The following is a 21499-nucleotide window of genomic DNA, read 5'->3' as shown; positions in this document are numbered from 1 at the left end:
TGTTGGGGTACTTCAGCTTTCCTCCCCATCAAATTCCAGCATGTCCATAGAAGTCTTTATTAACAAAATGTCTATATTATATAACTAGCCTAATCCAAGCTTATAAAGTCTTTATGTTAATGCCTACATGAAGAGTTATTTTATTTTGTTTGGTTGATATCTGTTTAAGAGATGTGTGTCACAGGTAACTAGCTTCTGATAGTATAAATACATGTATGTATAATTTTTCGGTGTACATTCTGGTGTTTATCAATGTGAAACTCAACATTCATTTGCCAAAAACTTTATTCAACGAGATAATATTCAACAAATAGTGAATACAATATCCTTTTAAACAAGAAGATGTAAAATTATCACTGAACATATTTATCAAAATTCTGATTGCATTAAAGTATTTTAGAATAATCATTAAATTCTATGGCAAGGTCAACATGCTTCTGGTGTGTAGTATATTATAAAGTCAACAAACTTTTGATGGGAGTATGAATACATTAATTCAGATCAAGTACACCATTACATGTTTATTTAGTCAATAAGCAAACATGTACTTTATGATATTTACCCAGTCAACTAGCTTTATTTTTAGTTTAGCTAAGAAACTTTCAGTTAATATTTAATATTCAGTTAATTCAAGTACTGTGTATATATGTAGGTCTACACAGTACACCCAGTACACTTATAGAACCAGAAAGAATGCCAGGATTAATCCTGAGAGAAGAAGGGGCAGATACAACAGGCTTCCATTTCCTATACCAGCATTGCAACGGGAAGTACTGCACCTGGAAACATAGTGAACTCATAGAACATAATGTATCAACATTGTATTATCATCATAAATGTTCTTGTATATTCAGTTTAAAGCTTTCTGGAGTTAACTTCACTTGATTGACAAACACTCCAACCATGATTTCATCATAAATGTTCTTGTATATTCAGTTTAAAGCTTTCTTGAGTTAACTTCACTTGCTTGACAAACACTCCAACCATGATTTTAACTACAACTAGACATTGGTGCTCAATTCAGTCAAGTTCTACATTACCATTTATTTGAGACAATGAAAAAAAAAGTGACACTACATTTAGTGTAAACCTGCCTTTGCGTCAACCTCTGTATGAACACCACCTGCTTAATGAAATCACTTCTCTCTGTCTCAAATGACAAATTTCAACATGATTCAACCTGCGTATTATGGCCACCTGTCTATAAAGGTCATTTCCCTCTGTCTTTTGGGTTGTCTTAATGTTATAGATAGGTTTTACTTATCTATAACAGTAAGACTATATCAATACTTGCCTGCAAACTGTTCTTGTTCCTTTCATTGGGATGTACTGGGACACACAGCCAGACCCCCCTGGACCAGTCACTGGGAAGGGAGTCTGCGTTGCATAGCATCCCCTTTCCACTTTACAAAAATAGATAAATAAATAAATTAATATATACACCTTCATAACTTATACTCAAATAACATAAAGACCATGTTTAATTGCATAATGAATATTGGCTAATACAATGTAAAGGTTCAGGCACACTGAACTGAGTTCTTGGATAACTTAACAGTCTAAGTAACTGACTTGAAAATTAGAAGTTTTATTGCATGAAGTTATGTAATAATGATTACATATTAACTAGACTGCAAGTAAAACTTAGTCTTGTATGCACAGATTTTTTTTATAATGTTATGATATTAATATTAAAATTATATATGATTGAGATTATTTTTTTAAGTTACCTTGTATTGCAAAATTGAATAGAAAAATGATGAAAATGTATACAATGGTATTTAATATTTTCAATAGCTGTCACTACGAAAAGATCACTGAAAAAATATCTGACATCAATACAAATTATGTCTTGGCAGGAATCAACATTATGTACAGCCACAACAAACAAGAAAGGTTGCTGATGAGAGATTACACCTTCAGAAAATTTGAATTTCTTTTATTTCAAACCTTTTATGAAACTTTGATTTGATACTGAGTAGATGTCTAGTGGGTTGTAAGATAAAAATAAAATAATCGACATTGATCAGGATATTGAATATTGTTGTATTCAATATATTGTCCAACATATTGTACCTGTCCCTTTAAACATTATCTTGACACAAATTGTTGAACATTCAGTGGGCGAGTAGGCCTTGTTATGGAATGGGTCATCACAATCTTTGTTGTTAACTGTAGTACACTGGTAACACAGCACACCACTGACTGAAAATAAACAAATCTCAACATGGAAATATTTTTGTCTAGGAAATGAGAGGACATTTTTTCAGACCAAATTAATTTAATTTGCTATCAAAGATAAAAGTAACTGTTATTCTTCCATTCTAAGCATAAGCATCTAAAACAGTTAAATCCCATTTCATTTTACCAAATGTTGTCAGTGCTTAGTAAGCATAAGTGATTTGTCTCTACAGTATTAGACCTACACTAATCCACGATTGGATAAAAACATGTGACGTCATATGTCTTAGCCGACAGTTTCGTTACCGCGAAAATGCAAATTCAGTCGGTATGCATACTGTATGCGCGTGTATGCCTTATATGCCACTCTAGATGTGTTTTATGTTTAGCAGCTACACGTCCGTCTCCGAGGCTAAGTAAATAAACGACCCCATGCTTGTTAGGCACCTAATACCAGTTTTCTAGACGATTCAGTAGGCTTATGAGTTCAAAATAGAAGACGATTTTTGATTCTTATTTATCATTTAGACAGGTTTCTGAAGTTATTTTGATGTGAATCTTACCAGTGCCAATCTCAAGGACGAAGAGAAACGAATTTATGGCGAAAACACATGACAAGGGTAGTTGCATGTTTCCGTCATATTTGTGAAATTCGTGTAGATTTGTGTGACGTCATCATTTGCAGTGTACAATGTATTGATTGTCTGCCGTATTAATATTCCTGACCGCCAGGTGGCGCAAGTCGTTAGAGAGTATTTTGTATAAATATATATTTATTTTTATGCATATTTTTCAGTAGTACGTCTATTAAATACTTTTATGAACACAAAACATGAAACGAAGACTAATTTTTGGAAAAAATGATTAACTGCTGATTTAGATGCGTGTGTTGTTTTTAAGCTAAGTGCACGTATCAATCACTAACCCGCGAATTATTTATAGAGACCATAAGTTTTAATTTTAAATGCGGGTTGGTTTTTTTGTGCGAAAGAAAATGTCAATAAATATTAACGTGCAATTATTGAAATTCGTTCATCAGTCCAAGAAAAATAATTAATCACAATTATATGAAAATGTTATAGGAATTTTCCCTTTGAATGATACGAACTCGGATAATTCGACACCCGGCGTGAGTTAATACGAAGTACTTTGCCGGTCCCAGCCGAATTCCCTCTTTATCTTTGTTTAAAGAACTCGGATAATTCAAATTAGGAAAACTCGAAAAACTCGAATAATACGAAGTAAAGTTTGGGTCCGAAGGAGAAAAATCATACATAAAATGTTCTTATAACTCGAAATGAGATTTTTAGGACAACGAGTTCGCCGAAAATGCCGATTTTCTTTTTCATAAATGTGCTGTAGAACAGCATTTCAAAATATATATCTCGGTTTTATTTTTATAATTTTGCAACTACCATCGGCGATTTTGACATCTCTCTTGTTCACATCATTTTACGACATGGAACTAGTCTAGATAAACCAAGTAAAGATGTCGTCAGTAGACATGAGAACTCGCTTAATTCGAACACTCGGATAACTCGAAGTTTTATCTCGGTCCCTTCGAGTTCGTATTAACCGAGTTCCTCTGTTCTGTCATCATATAAGCATGATTTTCAAGACACCAAGGTTCTGACGTGTTACGTTTCGGGCATCAGGTGCACTGCTTAATGTTTCAGGATGCGGTAAGTTACACTGTGATTTGATTTCTTTATCTTTAACTAGGTATTTACATTTCGAATTTAATATCGTAAAGTGTTATTGTTCTGTTATATCTTGTTATAAATTCTTCAATTTTGTATTTTTTTTTTCGTTTGAAAACTATTATGCTTGATAAGTTATTATTTGGAACAGGCTTTATATAAATTGTACAGCTTGTGCTCGATAGGTAATTATATAATTCGACTACATTGACCATTTTTATAGAATAGGAAATGCAGCCCATTGATACAGCAGCTGTACTACGTATGTTTGGTCTAATTAAGTAACCCTTGCGCGGCGACGTTCACATTTCAGCCAGGAAAAACCCTGATAGAAACGTTAAGTCTCCCAAGCTATCAAAATTAAGTGACATTATACATTTTACCAACATAAATAATACAGTATACAATACCATGAAATTTACTTATTTTAGGACCGACAGGCTGTCGGAGTATTGAGTTTTTTGTTATTAAATCAGTGGCGTAGGAAGATGAAAACGTAATGTAGGGGGGGCAAAGATCCTCAATATTTTGTATATTTAAACCCCCGCCGCGCCATCAGGAGGAGATTTATTCAACAACAATACATACTTTTTATTCATATATCATTAAATTTAATCCTTGTACACATTTATAGACAGTGGCGTCGCTAACAGGATATTAATGAATACGGAAATTGACCAAATTGACGTGCGAGCGCCAAAGGCGCGAGAATTTAGTGATTTAGGGGTCTGGGGGTCTCCCCCGAGGAAAAATACGATTAAGAATGGCTGAGATGAGTTTTATGATGTATTTTGGTGATTTTGCGAGCGCCGAAGGCGCGAAATTTTAGTGCAATGCCCCCCCCCCCTCCCCCCCTGCACCCCGCTTCCTACGCCCCTGTAAATAAAATATAAAGGCCTTCGGACCAAAGAACATTCAGCACATCAAAAAAATGTTTAAGGTCCATGCAGTTAATGCTAACGGACAGGCGAATAAAATTCAGAAGGGCTATTACGGTAGTCAGATAGCAGCAGTTATATTCTAATTGTTTAGATTACTGTGTACAACCCTATCTCTGTATTCTCCCCGCGTCTGATCAGATCCTTAAATACGTTTACAATATCCAATAGCAACTCTCTTGCTCAAAGCTTTGTTAACCTGACGTGCCATTTCATGAAATTCTACAGGATCTTTTTCGAAGGTCTAATTTATTTGCTTCACTTTTCATTGTATAAAATACTATACTAATATTGCAAAATGCATGCAGGTTTGACGACCCCAATGTTAATTTAAACATTACGTGAAAACTGATGTTATCTTGTTTTGGGTTAACAGTTGTATTCTCTTAGTGATGGAGTCAAGAGGCAAACATACATAAAATTTAGCTATGCTTCTGCACAGCCTAAAGCATTTTCTTTTCATAACTTATATATATAAATAATGGTATGATTTCCCTCAAGTAAGTATTAAGTTTATTTAATGATATTTAAATTGTATTCACCAATTTGATCGTCACTTTTGAAATGCATCTTGCCAACATACTAACTCCATTTGTATGGATTATACGTCTAAATATACACCTTTAGATTATATTGACAGACGAGGGTAATACCTATGGTATAGATAATACAAATATGTGTGACATTAATATACCAATCCGGCAGAGTAACGTTGGTGGTGCCCTTAACAAAGGCCAATAGAAAGTCTGAGCCGTTTAACTGGCTGGGGTGTATAATTTTATCTCCTCGATCTTCATTATGAAATAGTATACGGAAACAATTATCCCTTTTGGTGTGGATTATACCATATCATACAGTATCGTATCACACACAAAGATTAACCAAGTCAAGATAAGTGAGCTTTTGAAAATTTCTCGTAGTTGCATACATGTACCAAATATTACGCGGGGGAATTTTCGCGCTAAAACGTCCTTCACGTTATTAACGTAAATTTCCGCTTGACGTAAATTTCTACGTTTACAGTAAAGGAACATTTGTATCTCAAAATAATAAAGTGTCAAATTGCTGAGTGACACACAAGGTTTGTATTTGGGTGTTAGATAGAAGATAAACAACGAGCTCATCATTATGGTACATAGTATAGTTTTACTAAAATCCTTTGAAATCAGTCATATAGATCTGTGTAGTGTAGTCCGTGAAACATCCTAACGTGAATAAAAGTCGATATTTCGACAACAGATTTTACATGGATTGACATACTATAATATAAATCTCTGATAATATAACGAGGGTTTTCATTTAGTAACGTAAATTGCAATACGATGATGAGATTAGATCATACTAAATTGTTACTGAATACACTCACATCGGTGATGATCATGCATAGATGAAAGGGACGAACCACGTGACGGACGAAATAAATACAGATACATGAGCACAGAGAAGTTTATACCAGCCCACACCAGTATAATTATGGCTCTATCAGGGAAGGCAGATGCTGTCCGCTCAAACAATATGTATCGTGTCAATGTTGGTGGTCGCCAATTCGAGGTCAGCCGACAAGTCATGGTATCAATTGACGGATCAAGACTCCAACGTCTTGTACACGAAGACCCATCATGTATGACAGATATCTTTTTTGAGCGGCCAAGTGGACCATTCGAAGCGATATTAGCCTATCATCAAACAGGCAAACTACATATTCCTGGAGATTTGTGTCCAGGCGCATTTAAAGATGAACTTGATTTTTGGAACATTTGTGCTGAAGCCTTGGAGACATGTTGTTATCATCGATATCTAACCTATATACACGAACAAGCTGTGATGGCAGGATTCATGGAGAAGTCTCAGAAGGACGCCGTGTCTGGCGCGGGAGGCTGTGACAAAACGTCATCAAAGTGGACGAGAATGAGGTCCCGGATGAGGACTGTTTTTGACAACAAGGATGGATCCCTAGTTACACAGGTAAGTGCGATACTCTATACGTAAGGACTGCTTTGATACTCTATTTGCTGTGTAAGAACACATGTTAGATTTTTTTTGCTTCAAAACATTATGCTAAAATTATATTGCAATTTCTGCATTTACTGTACACTGATTTGATATTAACTTTATTTCATTGGTCAAGCATTATATTATATTTGTTTGAATAGGTGTGTTAAACACTTACAGGCCTAATTAGTTCGTCCCAAATATTCGCTACTACATTAATTCATGATCAAAGGCTTTTCCTGAAAATCGTGAATTCATTTTATTTAGTTATCGGCCAAATATTTGAATTCACGTTCAAACTGCGCAATACATGGTATCTCCCGACAATAAAGTAGTTTGCAGCACTGTGAATTCCTGGAATCATCACTGCGTGTGTGAACTTCTTTAAAGTCGATGTTTATTTAACTTTTATAGCGCCACATGTATTCCTAAGTTGCATCTCGAAATAGACACTAAACTGTAGAGGTGGCGATTTGGTAACACATAGGAGAATTGAAATGTCTTTTTACGAGTGGTGTATCTGTTAAATTGGTGGGAAACTGTAGATACATTCAAAAGATCTTGCATACCACAAGTGTATCTTTCAAAGAAGAATTGCATAAACATGCATTCTAGTGGATTCTCCAGATTGGCCATTAAAGTTGAGCAAGATACAAGAAAAAAAATGCCAGACGCCGGATTTCTATTTACTTTTTTTTGTGTTGAAAAGGATATTTAATTGCTGGTATGTTAATGGTTATTAGATTTTTTATGACGATCATGATGAATTAAAATCTGCAGGCATATATTAGAAATTTTTTGTGTTGAAAATAGTCCATTTCTGTTCTTTTGGCATTTCTAAAGTTTCTGATAGTTATGAAAACTTCTATTTAACATTGCAGCGGCTAACTTATATCAGTAGTGTTCATGTTTTAAAAACAGCCGTACAAATTGGTTATTCTAATGGCAGTATAGGAATCCTAACATCTCTTGTCAAATATATTTAAATCCTTTAGAAATGCATGACTAATTTGAATAACCAAAATGATAAGGCAGTATATGTAAATGTCAATTACAGAGCAAGAACAATTATATTGTACTAGTAATAACATTAGGGTAATTTGTACAGCGCGATTTTCACCAAATTGACATTTATTGTGTTATCCGTAAAGGAAATTATCCATACTATACACTGTTAATTTTGTGATATCCTTGGTGGTATTATAGGTGTATTATAGGCCTTTTTAACTTTTTTGGCCTAATTTGTATACATGTATAAGGCAAACAAAAAACAAAAAACTAAAAAGACCTAACAATATAGGCAGGTTTGGCGGACTATAGATGTATATGATAAGCTGGTCAATCAACAATAAATCTAAGATACTTATCATAAAATGTCATTTAGTAATAATAGACACATTTTATTGTAATGCTGCTTATTTTTACCAACACGTGTTTTAAATAATATTTTTCAGCCTTGAATCAGCATACTTGTAAACAGTTTTACTTCGCGTGTCATTTATATTGACGAATTTCGCGACTTAACGTTACAAGTTTTACCTGTGCATATATATCGACATCATTTGTATTGGAAAGTATTTGAATTCGAGTGGTGTATCCGCGAAACTTAATCTCTACAAATCTGTTTTAAAATGCAAACAACAGCTAGAAAAATAATAATGTAATATATTAGAACATCATACACGATAGAAAATTACTACTACAAAATTACGCCCACCTTTAATTAGAAGTAGACCTTAATTTGAATGACATTTATTAGCACGGTCCCATAACTTGATCTGGAGTGAGAAGCCTCCTTGATGAAGATTGCTGTCTCATGATGTATGATATTCGCTCCTGTAATTTTGAGTAAACTTTCAACCACCATATCTAGACATCTGTACCATAGGTCAGAGCCACTTAGCCTTACATTAGAGATTAATGACTGAGTTAAGAGAGCTGTTCAGTGTTAGACCTCAGTGTTTAGAATCTAGACCAGATCAGTAAACAGCTTGATGAGGAACACTTGTACGATGATACTAAGGTAAGCAGAGTCCAAACCTTGCGATTGTCTATCGGGACAGTTATATAAACATATAGTAAAGGAAATGTTATCATCGCCTATCCTCTTTGGCAGTCTGTATCTGAACTCTTTCCAGTTGTGTTTCTCGTCATTCATTAATCAATGTCTAAGTGGTTCGCCTCCAATTTCGAGCCCTGCAGAATCGCTTTCAACACATAATTATCCCGAACACCTGATGAAATTCGGTAAATGTATAACAATTAATCATTCTATGAAATCAGGAGCCAAACATCTAATGAATTATTCTTGACGTAAATCTCCCAACCTAAACAGTACAACTGAAGATTGAAATAGTGTCAGTTATTTGCCTTTCCTGAAGAATAGATACCATTTGCTTAACGTGTAAACATCAAGCTACAACTCGACACAGGTCTTGCGTCTATACAATTCGTTCTAAGATTGAATGCCATGGTATATACATAATGTATCTGAACTAATACTCCTATGTTTTGTCTTTTCATTTAATCGTTAATTAAATATTTAAGAGGCAACCGACGGTCAAGTGTCTGATGACATTACTGTTTTGATAAAACTCTCTGAGTCTTAAGGATATTTTCAATATTTTGTGTCAGCGGTAAACTTCTTTAGCGTCAACAGTCGTTACAGACCATATTTATCATACAGATTTTTCTTATGATTACCATGATTGTACTTTACTATTTTTTTTGTATTTTTATTGCTTCATGATAATGGATGCGCGTTTCTGCAAACAACATATTGTTACAATAACATTTTATCTGATGCATAAACATGTTCAAATAAGATTATTGCTATTTGTTTTTATTTACACCATATAGCGTTATATTAGAGCTGCTCTTATTTTCTACTAATTCATTGGCTAATACATGCTCACGTGACGATCAATGCATAGCATTTTGACCCTGCATTATTCAGGGTAGTGTTCTTTGAGCAATATTTTTCTTGTAATTAATATGCACATCAGAGATTTTTTGACATTTTTTTAAGAAACGGTATATCTCATACAAAAAATACTGTTAATAAGGTGTTATATCGTCCTTGTGGAATTTAAAATAATGACCTCGGGCTACGCCCTTAGTTATTCTACCCGAGCAATACATGTCCATAAATGATATATATTGGAGAAAGAGAGAGAACATCAGATGTCAATTAAGGTAAAATCAGTACACGACTTATTTAAGATTTTGTATCGTGTCAAGCATTAACTCAAGTCGTCAAAATATTTTATTCTGTATTCTTTGTGGGCTATACAGAATCCGATGCCAAGAATAAAAATGTTTTTCTAGTGAAATTAAGATGGAAGTCCTGAAATGTATGGAATTCTCAAAGCCTGTAAGATCAATCACAGATATTATAGCTACACCTAAATTAAGAGGTTAAGACGAGAATTTTATTATCTAAAAGCATCAAACGTTTCAAAATCGCCCATTCGATTAATGGTCAATCATTATTCTTTCAGTTCGATAACAAACTACCCCTGATGAACAATGAACAAAACAAACACATGAATATATTTTCAAAATACATCTAGACCCTCCAATATTTTTAGGCAAAAAATAAAAGACGGATTATCTTCGTTCCCGGATACACAATACATGTGAATGATATTTGCTTACCTTGCTTAAAAACATTAATTTGAAAAAGAAATTTTTACATAAATTATTCGTTAACGTTTCACATATAACAACATCTTACATGTTTGATATTAGTTTTATTTTTCTAGGTGTACTTTGTGTTTTCTGTGGCTGTCATCCTATTGTCAGTCATAGCCACGGCACTCGGAACGCTGCCAGATACATCACCTTCAGCTACGTCATCAAATGACGTCATTACCACAATGACGCCACCTATCGATCCACCAGCAGTACCTGACTTAACTTCTGGTAACGTGCCACCTACTGATCCTCTAGTGATACCTGACGTACCCTCTGATCGGGGGAAAGTGCCTCCAGAAGGATTCAAAAATGATTCTGGAAATGTAACCCTTTCTAAATGGATCGAATGGAAAAATAAACACTACCCGGACGAGGAATGGCTTCAATGGAACGAAACAGCCTTTGATATGTTTATCAATAGTTCTAGAAAAAAGACTGTCCGTAATATGTTTGCGGGAGCATTTGATGATATTATCCCGGAAACCGCTCAAAGCAAACTTTTGACGTTGTCAACCGCAAATAATACCGAGCAGTTGGTATACGTCTATATAGAATATGCTTCCAATGCTTTCTTCACAGTTGAATTGGCTTTACGATTCCTTAGTTTTCCATGCACTTTACGAAATGTCTTCTGTTTTCAACATATTATAGAAATGATTGTGCTAATGGCCGTGTATGTGCGCGGTCTGTTGTACTTCGTCCTCACGGAGGATCATCATGATGATATCGATGTCCTTCTTTACCTCCAAATGTTGAGAGTTCTTCGTCTCCTTCGCCTCCTCGAGAACGTGACCGCTTATCGAGTTCTGTGTTACACACTGAAGGTGGGGAAGAAGGATATGTTCATAATGTTTCTCTATGTATTTGTTGGAGTACTCTTTTTCTCCAATGTAATGTATGTGGTAGAAAAGCGTACTGAATTTCCCAGCATTCCAGACACGTGGTGGTGGAGCGTCATCACCATGACAACGGTCGGTTATGGCGACATGATTCCAAAAACAGCCGTCGGTAAAATCCTTGGTGCAATATGCGCTCTGTCGGGAGTTTTCATGTTTTCACTCATCATACCTATATTTGTCAACACTTTCCTTTCGTTGTATCAATTTGCAGATGTGAGCTGCAATAATAACACTGCTAAGAACAAGCGTTATGTGGGTCAGAATAGCCTAGACGGTCAAACTGTGAGAGAAACCAATTCCCACAAAACACTGCGTGTATAATACGAAGTTTCTGTGATAGTTTATACTTGAAGATATAATCTTGCTTATTTCAATTCAAGCGTATTTAATTATTTTATTGTTTTAATAGAATGTTTTGCGAGTGTCTTTTGCAAGTCTGCAACTAATTAAAATAAATCGTCCGTCAAAGCCTTGGAAGGATATAGTCTTAACTGTTTGATAAGGTTGTCTCCCGCTTCGATTCAAAATGGAGCATCATCGTAACATGATGGGACAGGCATTGTTCTAATTATATATGTAGCCTTTAGGCTTGATACAATTTAAACAACTGATGAAAGGTAAATCAACACTCATTGACATTTATATAATATTTCTTATCATCACCTCAGTTTCATCATTTGCTTATAATGGAGACGTTCCACATAATGTTGTTTCGACACATTTATTTTTCAGTACCGCAATGTTGGTCGACTCGAATGATAAATATGGATTAGTAAAACGAGAAAAGGGCAGAAATCGACCCGATAGTCCCATACAAAGCATAACTAAACCTTATAATGTGCAGAATAATGATAAGATCTCCAACGCCCCTCCCCAGAAAGGGTGGCGCCTGGCCTTATGTTATGGCATCATATGGCCAGTTTGGCGTCAATTTCGCTCACCTTCGCTAAAACTTTTCAAGAAATTTCAAATTATATAATTATATAATTCTTGTGAGAAGACCGGTGTTAATCTACTCAAGTTTATGAGACAATGAAATATGATTTAGTTTCATTGAGTCCAACTTCAGTAAAAATACGATGAATGTATGTATCATAGTGATACAAGTCATTTTATCATCTTTTGATCTTTTGACGATCAGTTATTACATTGTGTCAGTAGTATGTACCATTTCTGTGATGTTTCTAGTCTACATAAAACATGGTTATATTCAATTAAATATTGTTCCCCTTGTAGCATATGATAGATGTCATTACTTTTGAAGCGTAAAATAAGAAACATTCTTGAAAAAAATTACATATAAAACTGCAAGATTGTCACTGAAGACAGATTATATTATAGTTGTTTTCATTAAAGCACAATGGATACAATTTATATAAAAATAATAATAATATTAAAATCCTCGTTGCAGTGTGATATTAAAATAATTTTTCTTTTTTTTTTTTTTTTTTTTTTTTTTTTGGGGGGGAGGAAGGGGTATTCGATGTGCCATTGAGCTAATAGCTGTAGGCACATCAAATCCATCTCGAGCGATCACATTCCAGCTCGACAGACGCTGACTTACATCTTAAAAAAGAATAGAGCAAAATATTTAAAAACGAAATTCGTGCAGCATACATTTTAATATAATAGATCATTATGAAAACATAACGTTTGTATAAATATTACGACAAAAACATTCTATTAAAAATAAATAAAATATTCGTGATTATTTCATTATTGTTATAGTAAGGACAGATGAAAGACTGAATTTATAATCAAGTATGCGGCATTGATAATGTAGCGGATATGGTGAGCCAATATTTAATCTTCGGTGACAATGAACATGATTGTTACACTACAAAGTTTTATTTTATTACAACGATTAACAACACAATTGTAATTTTCATGTGGAAGGGACTAAATAGAATTAAATTAACACTAGACCTCTTGTGGTAAATGTTACTCCGAACACGTAACTTGCAGCATTGCAACTCTTCTCATCCTGTAGAAACAAATATCTGTTTATTTAGACTGTTTTCCGTTGCTATCCGGAAGCTACAATAAGACAATGGGCCTTTGTTTTTAATCATTTATGTTTTATCGAAGTTCATATCGTATCTAGTCTAAAAAGAACAATATAATTTTCGGTAATAGCATTTTATTTTCGTAGCTGGAAATTATCGTCTTGTTTAGAGCTGAATAAATAGTTCAGTTTTGCTAAAAGTATGGAATTTTGGAAAACATTTACACACAACATCATAAATCATGCATTACCGATAATGCACATTCATTTGATTAATGATAATTAATTGGTTATTAATAGGTATCACAATATCGGGTAACAATATGAAAGTGTAATAAAATACAGATACGTGTGAAGCACCAAATTACAATATTAATAGGACCCTGTCCATATTTAATTGTTAGCATTGTTTCACACGTAAGCAGTGTGATTTGGGACAATATCCCATAGCACAATTTATCTGACACCACTTCAACATGGTAGAAATTTTGGCGTATACAGGAGACACGCGAACGGTCATTGTGCAGCCTCCAGTTTTTGTAGTCGTGGCTTGGACTCCGTGTTTAGCTTCAAGAGTTGTGGTCGGCTGTGGAGTTGTTGTCGTAGTTGTTGGTTTAGTTGTGGTTGTAGGACGGGTAGTGGTAGTGGTAGGTCGGGTGGTGGTAGTTGTAGGTCGGGTGGTGGTAGTTGTAGTTCGGGTGGTTGTGGTAGTAGGTCGGGTGGTTGTGGTAGTAGGTCGGGTGGTTGTGGTTGTGGGACTGGGGGTAGTTGTTGTAGGTTTAACCGTAGTGGTTGATGGTTTAGCAGATATAGTTGAAGGCTTTGTTGATATAGGTTCCGCTGGTAAACCTGATGTGACCACTGGTTCCACGACACCTGTTCCCTTTATAGCAACATCAGAGCAGCCATAGAACTCCTCCTGGGGGCCAAATCCGATCCCACTTCTGCCATCAGGGTTCCTTCCCCAGCTATTTCCTAGAAAGAAGACAACTCGCATGTTAATATTATTGTTATTGCTTAACATATATAGATGTTTCATTCCGACGATTAATTGAAACATACTTCTTAAAATATCATAGTATGGTAAATTATGTCTTTTCAGTATTTTTTCGTTATAATAATATCAAACTTATTCAATTGAATATGGCACAGCAATCTCTATATTATGATGTTATGATATCAAACTCCCAAAATGAAATTATGAACAATTCTAGCATCGATTTTTGGCACAATATCTTCAAAAGCAGTATTTTCATTTCCATAAACAATTTATAAAGAAGCGGTATATTCGTGTTGTCTCCTCTTGTAACAATGGCAGTTTGCATATACTGCTATATAACACTGAAGCGAGCATTAAAAACGAAGTCGTCCAGTTCGTTTCAAACTGGGCACTAAACAGGAGACTACCATTTTAATAAATAATGGTATAAAAAGAACACAGGGCTTTCATCTCAGGAACTTTTAAACCAGAGTTGACCTAGATTTGTACGGCGTTCAAGCAACTACTGCCTACTATCTCGGACCACACGATTCAATTCTATATTCTCCAATAATTTTTATTAGTCTACATGCACACTGACTAAGTAAAAGTTTGTTTCCATTTGTATATTTAATTGTGATTTTATTATTACGTCGCTATTTTTGTTAGTGTTAAGTTTTACTTGTACATTTATTGGTCACCTTACCAACATGCCATTTCCATTGTAACACACACTGTGTGCAGGTCAGACCGGTGGGGAGTGTGTATTTCATTTTAAAATGACCCACGTCGCTAGAGATGTAAAACCTGTAAATATAAACGTTAGATATAATATCGATTTTATAACATTATAGAGTTGGAAAGTTAAATCCGTTATAGTTGGAGTAAAGCGATTCACTAATTTTATAACTCGCGGTATCTTATGTCTTGAAAGATTTATTTTATCACATAATTACAACAACCTATATTTCAAAGAATTTTAAAAAATTAATGTGCCTAGCAGAACATCCGACAGAGGCAGTCATTTTATCATGTCATTGCTCGTGATATCAATGTTTACTAGTATATCATGATATCAAAACAAATTCCTGTTCGGTAATGCTAATGGAAATCGTTCCAGTTCATATTACACCAGCGACATATGTAAAATCATTACTGGTCGAAGTCACTTGAGAAGAGAGGATTGTGTGACAATGAGATATTTCATTTGTTTTGCTGCATTTTAGGTTGTCTTTGATCCACGATTAAATTATAAAATGGTTTTTCATTGACAACATTAAGCTTGCATTTGTTAGATCAAAAAATAAACCAGCAATATTCATAAAATACACTTTCTCAAACTTGTTTTATACCTGGCTCCGTTTCCATCAGTCCGCTGCAGAACGTGTTGATCCAGACATTCCTGTGTAGCAGCTTTCTTGACGTTATTATTCGGGCAAACACGAAATTCGAACCATCCAAGATGATTGGCTGTTACTTGTACGTCAATGTCGATGACCTGACCTTCTGAATACTTCCGGGTTATCAGACCAGTAGCATATTTCCCGCCAGCCTCATTCATACGATCACCGTTGTAAGGGTCACCACATATTCCACATTTACCTCTGTTCTGGGTACCCCATTGGTTCTGAAAATGTTCGCAAATTCATTGAAAAATAATTGTTCTGCATTATCATACCAATTTCCTGATTTAATCAATTTAAATATGTATACATGCTCATCACGTCACTTAAATTGTTACAAATTCAAAATCTGCAACATCAGAATTATATTAGAGTATATCTAAAGAATCAGATACAAAGTATTGCTGCCATCAGAGACAGCTCTTTGCTGCAATTAAGCAATCAAATATAAATAAATAAAATGAATACACAACAAACCCAGCCAAGATACATGTAGATTTATACCACAGGATTTCACATTGTAAAATACCGGTATCCAAACTTTATCAACCAAGATTCATCAACTAGCTATGAGAAATAGTTTTGCAATTTCGTACATATCTTTATCGCAACTCTGGGAAAGAGTATGACGATTAATAATAGTAAAGAAATAGTAAACACTATTTGATTCTACAAAGCTTCAATGTTTACTTTTCCCTTAATATTGTAATAATCAATAGGTATCATTTTACAATATAGATAAAAATACAATAGCAAATCACTATCATTCTTTAATACTTTAATTCGTAGCATAACTAATTCAATATTTAAACCATATTCGAAGTATGTAACGAACTGATTCATTCATTATCTATTTATATTTTACTTTACTCTAAATGTCGATGACAACAGAGTATTTTATCATTCATTCATTTTTATCTATTTTATTTATTTATTTTATAAAATGCCTTTATTAAACATTGCCTTAAAATTGTGATGGCGATAGTTTCTGGTCCGATGCAGCCCAGCATTAACGTTCAATATAAGGTGACAAGACGTTATGATTCAACATGGTAAGTGTTCCTGGATTATTTCAAAGGGGTGACGTTGTCTGTAATTGGGAATGTGGCATGCCCATCTAATCTGTACAAACTCGCGGAAACAACAACTCGTAGACAATCATCATGTTCAACAGCATTTGTCACAAATGAGACAGAGATGGTGAGACAGATTAACGTATCGCCCTGGAGGTGTCGTATACAACCTACAGGATTACAGATATACGTACAAATACTCGAATAAATTGCTGAGTCAAAAACTAAAATGTTGTTATCTGTATCCAGGAATACAATAGGATTAACGTTATAACATGTTTTACTCAGCAGTATAGTTACACTGCAATCGTACTTAATCTCATTTCCTTGTACCCGGTACTTCCTGTAATTTTGAAATTTGTGTTTTGATAGCACATCATTAAACATGCTGATCAGATCAAATAAGCCTTGGGGAACCAGAATAACCCTAGTGTTTAATCTGATCATCTAGTTTTCGATTTCTTTCCATTTCGTTTCCGATTGGAATTTATTCAGTGTAGTATTAACAGTAGGATAATGACTTTTGTGACTCGTTTTTACAGTGACATTATCGAAATTAAGGTTAAAGTATGTACCTTTAAATCGACACTTAACATATAAGATGGCAGCTGTCTTATAAAACGTAACGGAAAGAAACAACGCAATTATTCGACTTTAAAATGAATGATACTAGTATATTTCAACGAAACCTATATCGCTTTCTCTTAAGAACATTTTTTGTTGTTTTATTTTAGAATGCAATTTTAAGTCTGTGTAGATTTTGCAAGACGGTATGTATATATGTCTTTCTTTTTTCTGTGTGTGTGTTTTAGTCATCTGACTATTGTTCTACCAGTGTGTTTTACAATGAAGCTGAAACTTGCATGAAATGATCCTGACCAGGTCCGGACCAAGCGCTGTTATTTTTCGAGTCGACTCGAAATCAAAGATGGCCGTCAGAGCTACCATCTTAAAAACACATTTCGAACTTCTCTCAAGTTTTACCCATGCGATTTAACTGAAACTTGCTTGAAATGATCCTGACATGGTCCCAACCAAGTGTTTTGATTTTACGAGTCGATCCGAAATCTAAGATGGTCGCCACAGCCACCATCTTGAAAACACATTGTGAACTTCTTTTCAAGTTCTGCCGGTGCTATTTGACTGAAACTTGCATGAAATGATCCTGACATGGTCCCGACAAAGTGTTGTTATTTTTCGAGTCGTTCCGAAATCCAAAATGGCCGCAACAGCCGCCATCTTGAAAACACGTTTTGAACTTCTTTTCATGTTCTACCGGTGCGATTTGGCTGAAACTTGCCTGAAATGATCCTGAAATGGTCAAGACAAAGTGATATTTTTCGGGTCGATCCGAAATCCAAAATGGCCACAACAGCCGCCATCTTGAAAACAAAATTTTGAACTTCTTTTAAAGTTCTATCGCTGCGATTAAGCTGAAACTTTCCTTAAATGATCTTGACATAGTCCGGACCAAGTTTTGTTATTTATTGGGTCGATCCGAAATCCAGGATAGCCGCCACAGGCGCCATCTTAAAAACAGATTTTGAAGTTGAAGCTGGAACTTTCCTTTAATAATCCTGATATGATCTTGACAAAATGTTGTTTTATCTCTGGTTTATCTAAAATCGAAGTTGGCTACCGTGACACCTTATCTAATTAATTTCCTATCTGACTATTGCCAAGAAAGTCAGATGACTTTAAGGCCCTTCGGCCTCTTGTTTTTTGTTTCATATTACAAAACGTGTAAAAGTGAATTTAGTCAAGTAAAACTCTAATGATACACAAAAATTACATAGCTATCCCCGTAAGGTTACGACTTTCAGTGTTTCTCCTTTACTCCACGGATTTAAACGTTTTACACCAGAAAGCTGTGTCAGCCTGCTCCTTATCGACGATACAATGGTGCCTGCTTAACTACTTTTGAATCAAATAGTCATCTAACTGGCTATACCGCTGATGCTGAACATCCATTAGTATGATCTTTATGTGAACAAACAGCGGTGGAATACCTTTGTATATATGATGGTGTTTATGTTTTGTGCACCAGAATAAGGTTTGTTGATAGGAATGTTTATGCAACACACTAGAAACACGTCACGGGCATCGTCAGACAATCGTCAAGTTGACAATACTAAAATAAGCTTCGTTCCTGCATCAACGTGATACTCTATAAAAGGGGATAAAAGTGATTCAAAATTGTAGAGAAAAAAAAATCACGAAATCGCATACTTTTTAATTCCTTTCTGTTTTCGAAGGGATCTTATATGATAACTGCAAACATGATTTCATTGTGTCATGTGTATCATCATTCAGTGAAGAGGTCCGGCTTCGTTGTGGAGAAAATGTAGAAACTGGTCTTTCTATGTGGTGATGACGACATGACAGCCATCCTATTTGTACTCTAGAAAGAAAGGACCTGGGGGACGGAGGCTTTTGATATAATGTTACTCAATACAGAGGCTCATGTGAGTTTCATTTTTCTTTTTAAATTTTGTTTTATCTACGCAGATCAATATTCAAAGAATTATATAGATAGATATCAAATAATGATTATAAAATGCATCTTCTAATAACTGTATATATTGGTTTTACATTTAGCGCCTATTAAATGCAAAGGTAAGAACATATAATTTTGAATAAATATTAAATTTCTATTTAGGATTCCAAAACATATTGGTACGTTAATGTTAATGGGAAATTTATCAACGAAATACTAGTTGTTGAACATTATGTTTGGAATTTATCTTCGTAAAAAGTAGTTAATCATGACATTAACTCATGTCTCCTGATCTACTTAAAGTTTTTTATACTGTACTTGTATTTGCAATACAGTGGTTTTCTTGCCAAATGTTGTATCTATCACTTCACTCACCTCCATAATGTAATAATAACTACTGATTTAAGCGCGCATTCCTACTAGTAGCCATTGTTTATTTGTTTTAGGTATATAGATTTTATATCAGTGGTGCCAGAGAATTCACAGCTTTTAGACATGCAAAGAAGTACACATTGTATCAGAACAACCTTCTTTGCGTAACATTAAAAAGGTAAAAAGTGCATAGGTATAATAAGTAGAATGTCGGACATACTAAATTCGTCGTGAATTCTAGATACATATTTTCTGTTTTGATAACACAAGTAATATATAGGAAAGCACGAACTAAATTTGATAAACAAAAACGTTTTTTATTTATATTTTCCCATTTAAAAAATAACATATGCTAGTGTTATTGGTCACTGATCAAATTTTTTCATAGAAACGTTTGCATGATAAACAGGTAAAACAGATAGCTGTAAAGACAGTTCAATCGTTAATATAGACAAAGAGCTCAGAAACATGTCAAAATGGTTATTTCTATGTGAAAACATAAATAGAGAAAGAATAACGGGAAAATATAGTTTGACCTATCGCTTAACCGAAGTTTAAATTGCCAGAAAAGATCAGCACAATCGCATAAATACTGGTGTACTACAATCCTAGTTCCTACATAATTTATCTTTGTTTAGAACATTTTAATATATGCAGATTAAAGGTCCAAACTATTTCTTTTAACGAATTAAAATTACTTAGATTTATATAGATTTCAAGTATCTTCTTGATTAATGAACTTACCGCGAAGCCGCCGCAGTTGAGTTGGTTGTCATTGTAGTTTGGAGGGGTTTTGTAGCCCTGCCTGAACATGGATGAACGTGATGGTGGTTCCCACAACCTGCCATGGCCTCTCACCGCCACCACTAAAGTTAACAGCAGCCACAACCCCTTCATGTTATAATTGATCTCTGCACGTCCGGCCTGCCGACACCCGGTCCGTTTAATGTGTTACTTTACACTTGTAAGCGTTGTTTTGGTACAGATAAACTGGGCTGATGCTTGTTTTACAGGTGTGGAATGTACCAGTAGTCTTTCTGTGTTATGGGCACTGTTGGTGAATTAACCCCTTTTAAGGCCAGAGCACGTTAGGTGCAGTCTAGACCCAAGCGACCTCCTCCCAGGCTTCTCCCTCCCTACACAATCATGCACGGGTATATTGTTATATAAACAAAGTCATCTATTACACAGCGACAACTTGTCACAAATTCTTACACGTAACACAGTTCGGAAGATATGTTTATAGAAAACAAACATGATATTTGAGATATGCTGGGATTATCAATATTGAAAGGAGTGGCTTTAAATCTCAATATGGTGTTAAACAAATAATTGTTTATAGGTTCCGATAAGGAGGCAAACATTCTATGACGGGTACGTCAGGGTGTGCTCATTCAGGGGACGAGTCATCCTTATTTTTTTCAAATCAAAAATATTTGTTCTCTTAATTTACAAGTTTTCATTTGATATTATACAGGATTTTAAGATATATATAAAAAAAATCATGTTTTGTTAGTAGTGTTGTCAAACGCTTAACGTACACTTCACTAAATCATATTGCTTTATCTTTTGTCAAAGATATTTTAATTAGTTATTGAACTAATCAGTAAAAGTTGTATTGGTTAACTTTTTAATGCGTCAAAATTTGAGCGCGCAAAACATTTTCCCTGAAGTCATGATGCCTGAGGAGAACGTCAGTTCACAAATAAAAAGAATAAAAAAAACCTTTTCTAAATCAAAATGAATAAAGCAATCAAAATATAT

At 34.6% G+C, this 21499-nt stretch overlaps 3 protein-coding genes across 3 annotated transcripts; 1 reads left to right on the top strand and 2 right to left on the bottom strand.

Moving 5' to 3' along the window:
* Positions 1-267: 267 nt before the first annotated feature.
* Positions 268-2902, bottom strand: LOC138310199 (uncharacterized). The gene is made up of 4 exons (XM_069251319.1): positions 2745-2902; positions 2077-2205; positions 1295-1403; positions 268-779 (listed from the first exon to the last, which is right to left on the bottom strand). Exons 1-4 carry the CDS (start codon positions 2809-2811, stop codon positions 677-679), a joined length of 408 nt encoding a protein of 135 aa, XP_069107420.1. The 5' UTR covers positions 2812-2902; the 3' UTR covers positions 268-676.
* Positions 2903-6216: 3314 nt separating this feature from the next.
* On the top strand, positions 6217-12020 carry LOC138322258 (potassium voltage-gated channel protein Shaw-like). The gene is made up of 2 exons (XM_069266302.1): positions 6217-6784; positions 10576-12020. The coding sequence occupies exons 1-2, from the start codon at positions 6251-6253 to the stop codon at positions 11725-11727; spliced, it is 1686 nt and encodes a 561-aa protein (XP_069122403.1). The 5' UTR covers positions 6217-6250; the 3' UTR covers positions 11728-12020.
* A 976-nt stretch (positions 12021-12996) lies between these two features.
* LOC138322248 (uncharacterized) lies at positions 12997-20881 on the bottom strand. The gene is made up of 4 exons (XM_069266293.1): positions 20480-20881; positions 15743-16017; positions 15097-15197; positions 12997-14386 (listed from the first exon to the last, which is right to left on the bottom strand). The coding sequence occupies exons 1-4, from the start codon at positions 20630-20632 to the stop codon at positions 13812-13814; spliced, it is 1104 nt and encodes a 367-aa protein (XP_069122394.1). The 5' UTR covers positions 20633-20881; the 3' UTR covers positions 12997-13811.
* Positions 20882-21499: the final 618 nt, after the last annotated feature.

The sequence above is a fragment of the Argopecten irradians genome, chromosome 1, assembly GCF_041381155.1.
Source record: "Argopecten irradians isolate NY chromosome 1, Ai_NY, whole genome shotgun sequence".
In the NCBI taxonomy this organism is placed as follows: Eukaryota; Metazoa; Mollusca; class Bivalvia; order Pectinida; family Pectinidae; genus Argopecten; species Argopecten irradians.
This window is presented reverse-complemented; position numbering and strand designations above follow the sequence as displayed.

Excerpts from the sequence above, each read along its gene's own strand:
- LOC138322248 (XM_069266293.1), bottom strand. The coding sequence starts at position 20,632 with ATGAAGGGGTTGTGGCTGCTGTTAACTTTAGTGGTGGCGGTGAGAGGC. Across the intron at positions 16,018-20,479 it reads TCAACTGCGGCGGCTTCGCG|AACCAATGGGGTACCCAGAA; the intron begins GTAAGTTCATTA and ends GAACATTTTCAG. Across the intron at positions 15,198-15,742 it reads ACTGATGGAAACGGAGCCAG|GTTTTACATCTCTAGCGACG; the intron begins GTATAAAACAAG and ends TTATATTTACAG.
- LOC138310199 (XM_069251319.1), bottom strand. The coding sequence starts at position 2,811 with ATGCAACTACCCTTGTCATGTGTTTTCGCCATAAATTCGTTTCTCTTC. Across the intron at positions 2,206-2,744 it reads CGTCCTTGAGATTGGCACTG|TCAGTGGTGTGCTGTGTTAC; the intron begins GTAAGATTCACA and ends GTTTATTTTCAG. Across the intron at positions 780-1,294 it reads GGAACAAGAACAGTTTGCAG|GTGCAGTACTTCCCGTTGCA; the intron begins GCAAGTATTGAT and ends CTATGTTTCCAG.
- LOC138322258 (XM_069266302.1), top strand. The coding sequence starts at position 6,251 with ATGAGCACAGAGAAGTTTATACCAGCCCACACCAGTATAATTATGGCT. Across the intron at positions 6,785-10,575 it reads ATGGATCCCTAGTTACACAG|GTGTACTTTGTGTTTTCTGT; the intron begins GTAAGTGCGATA and ends TTATTTTTCTAG.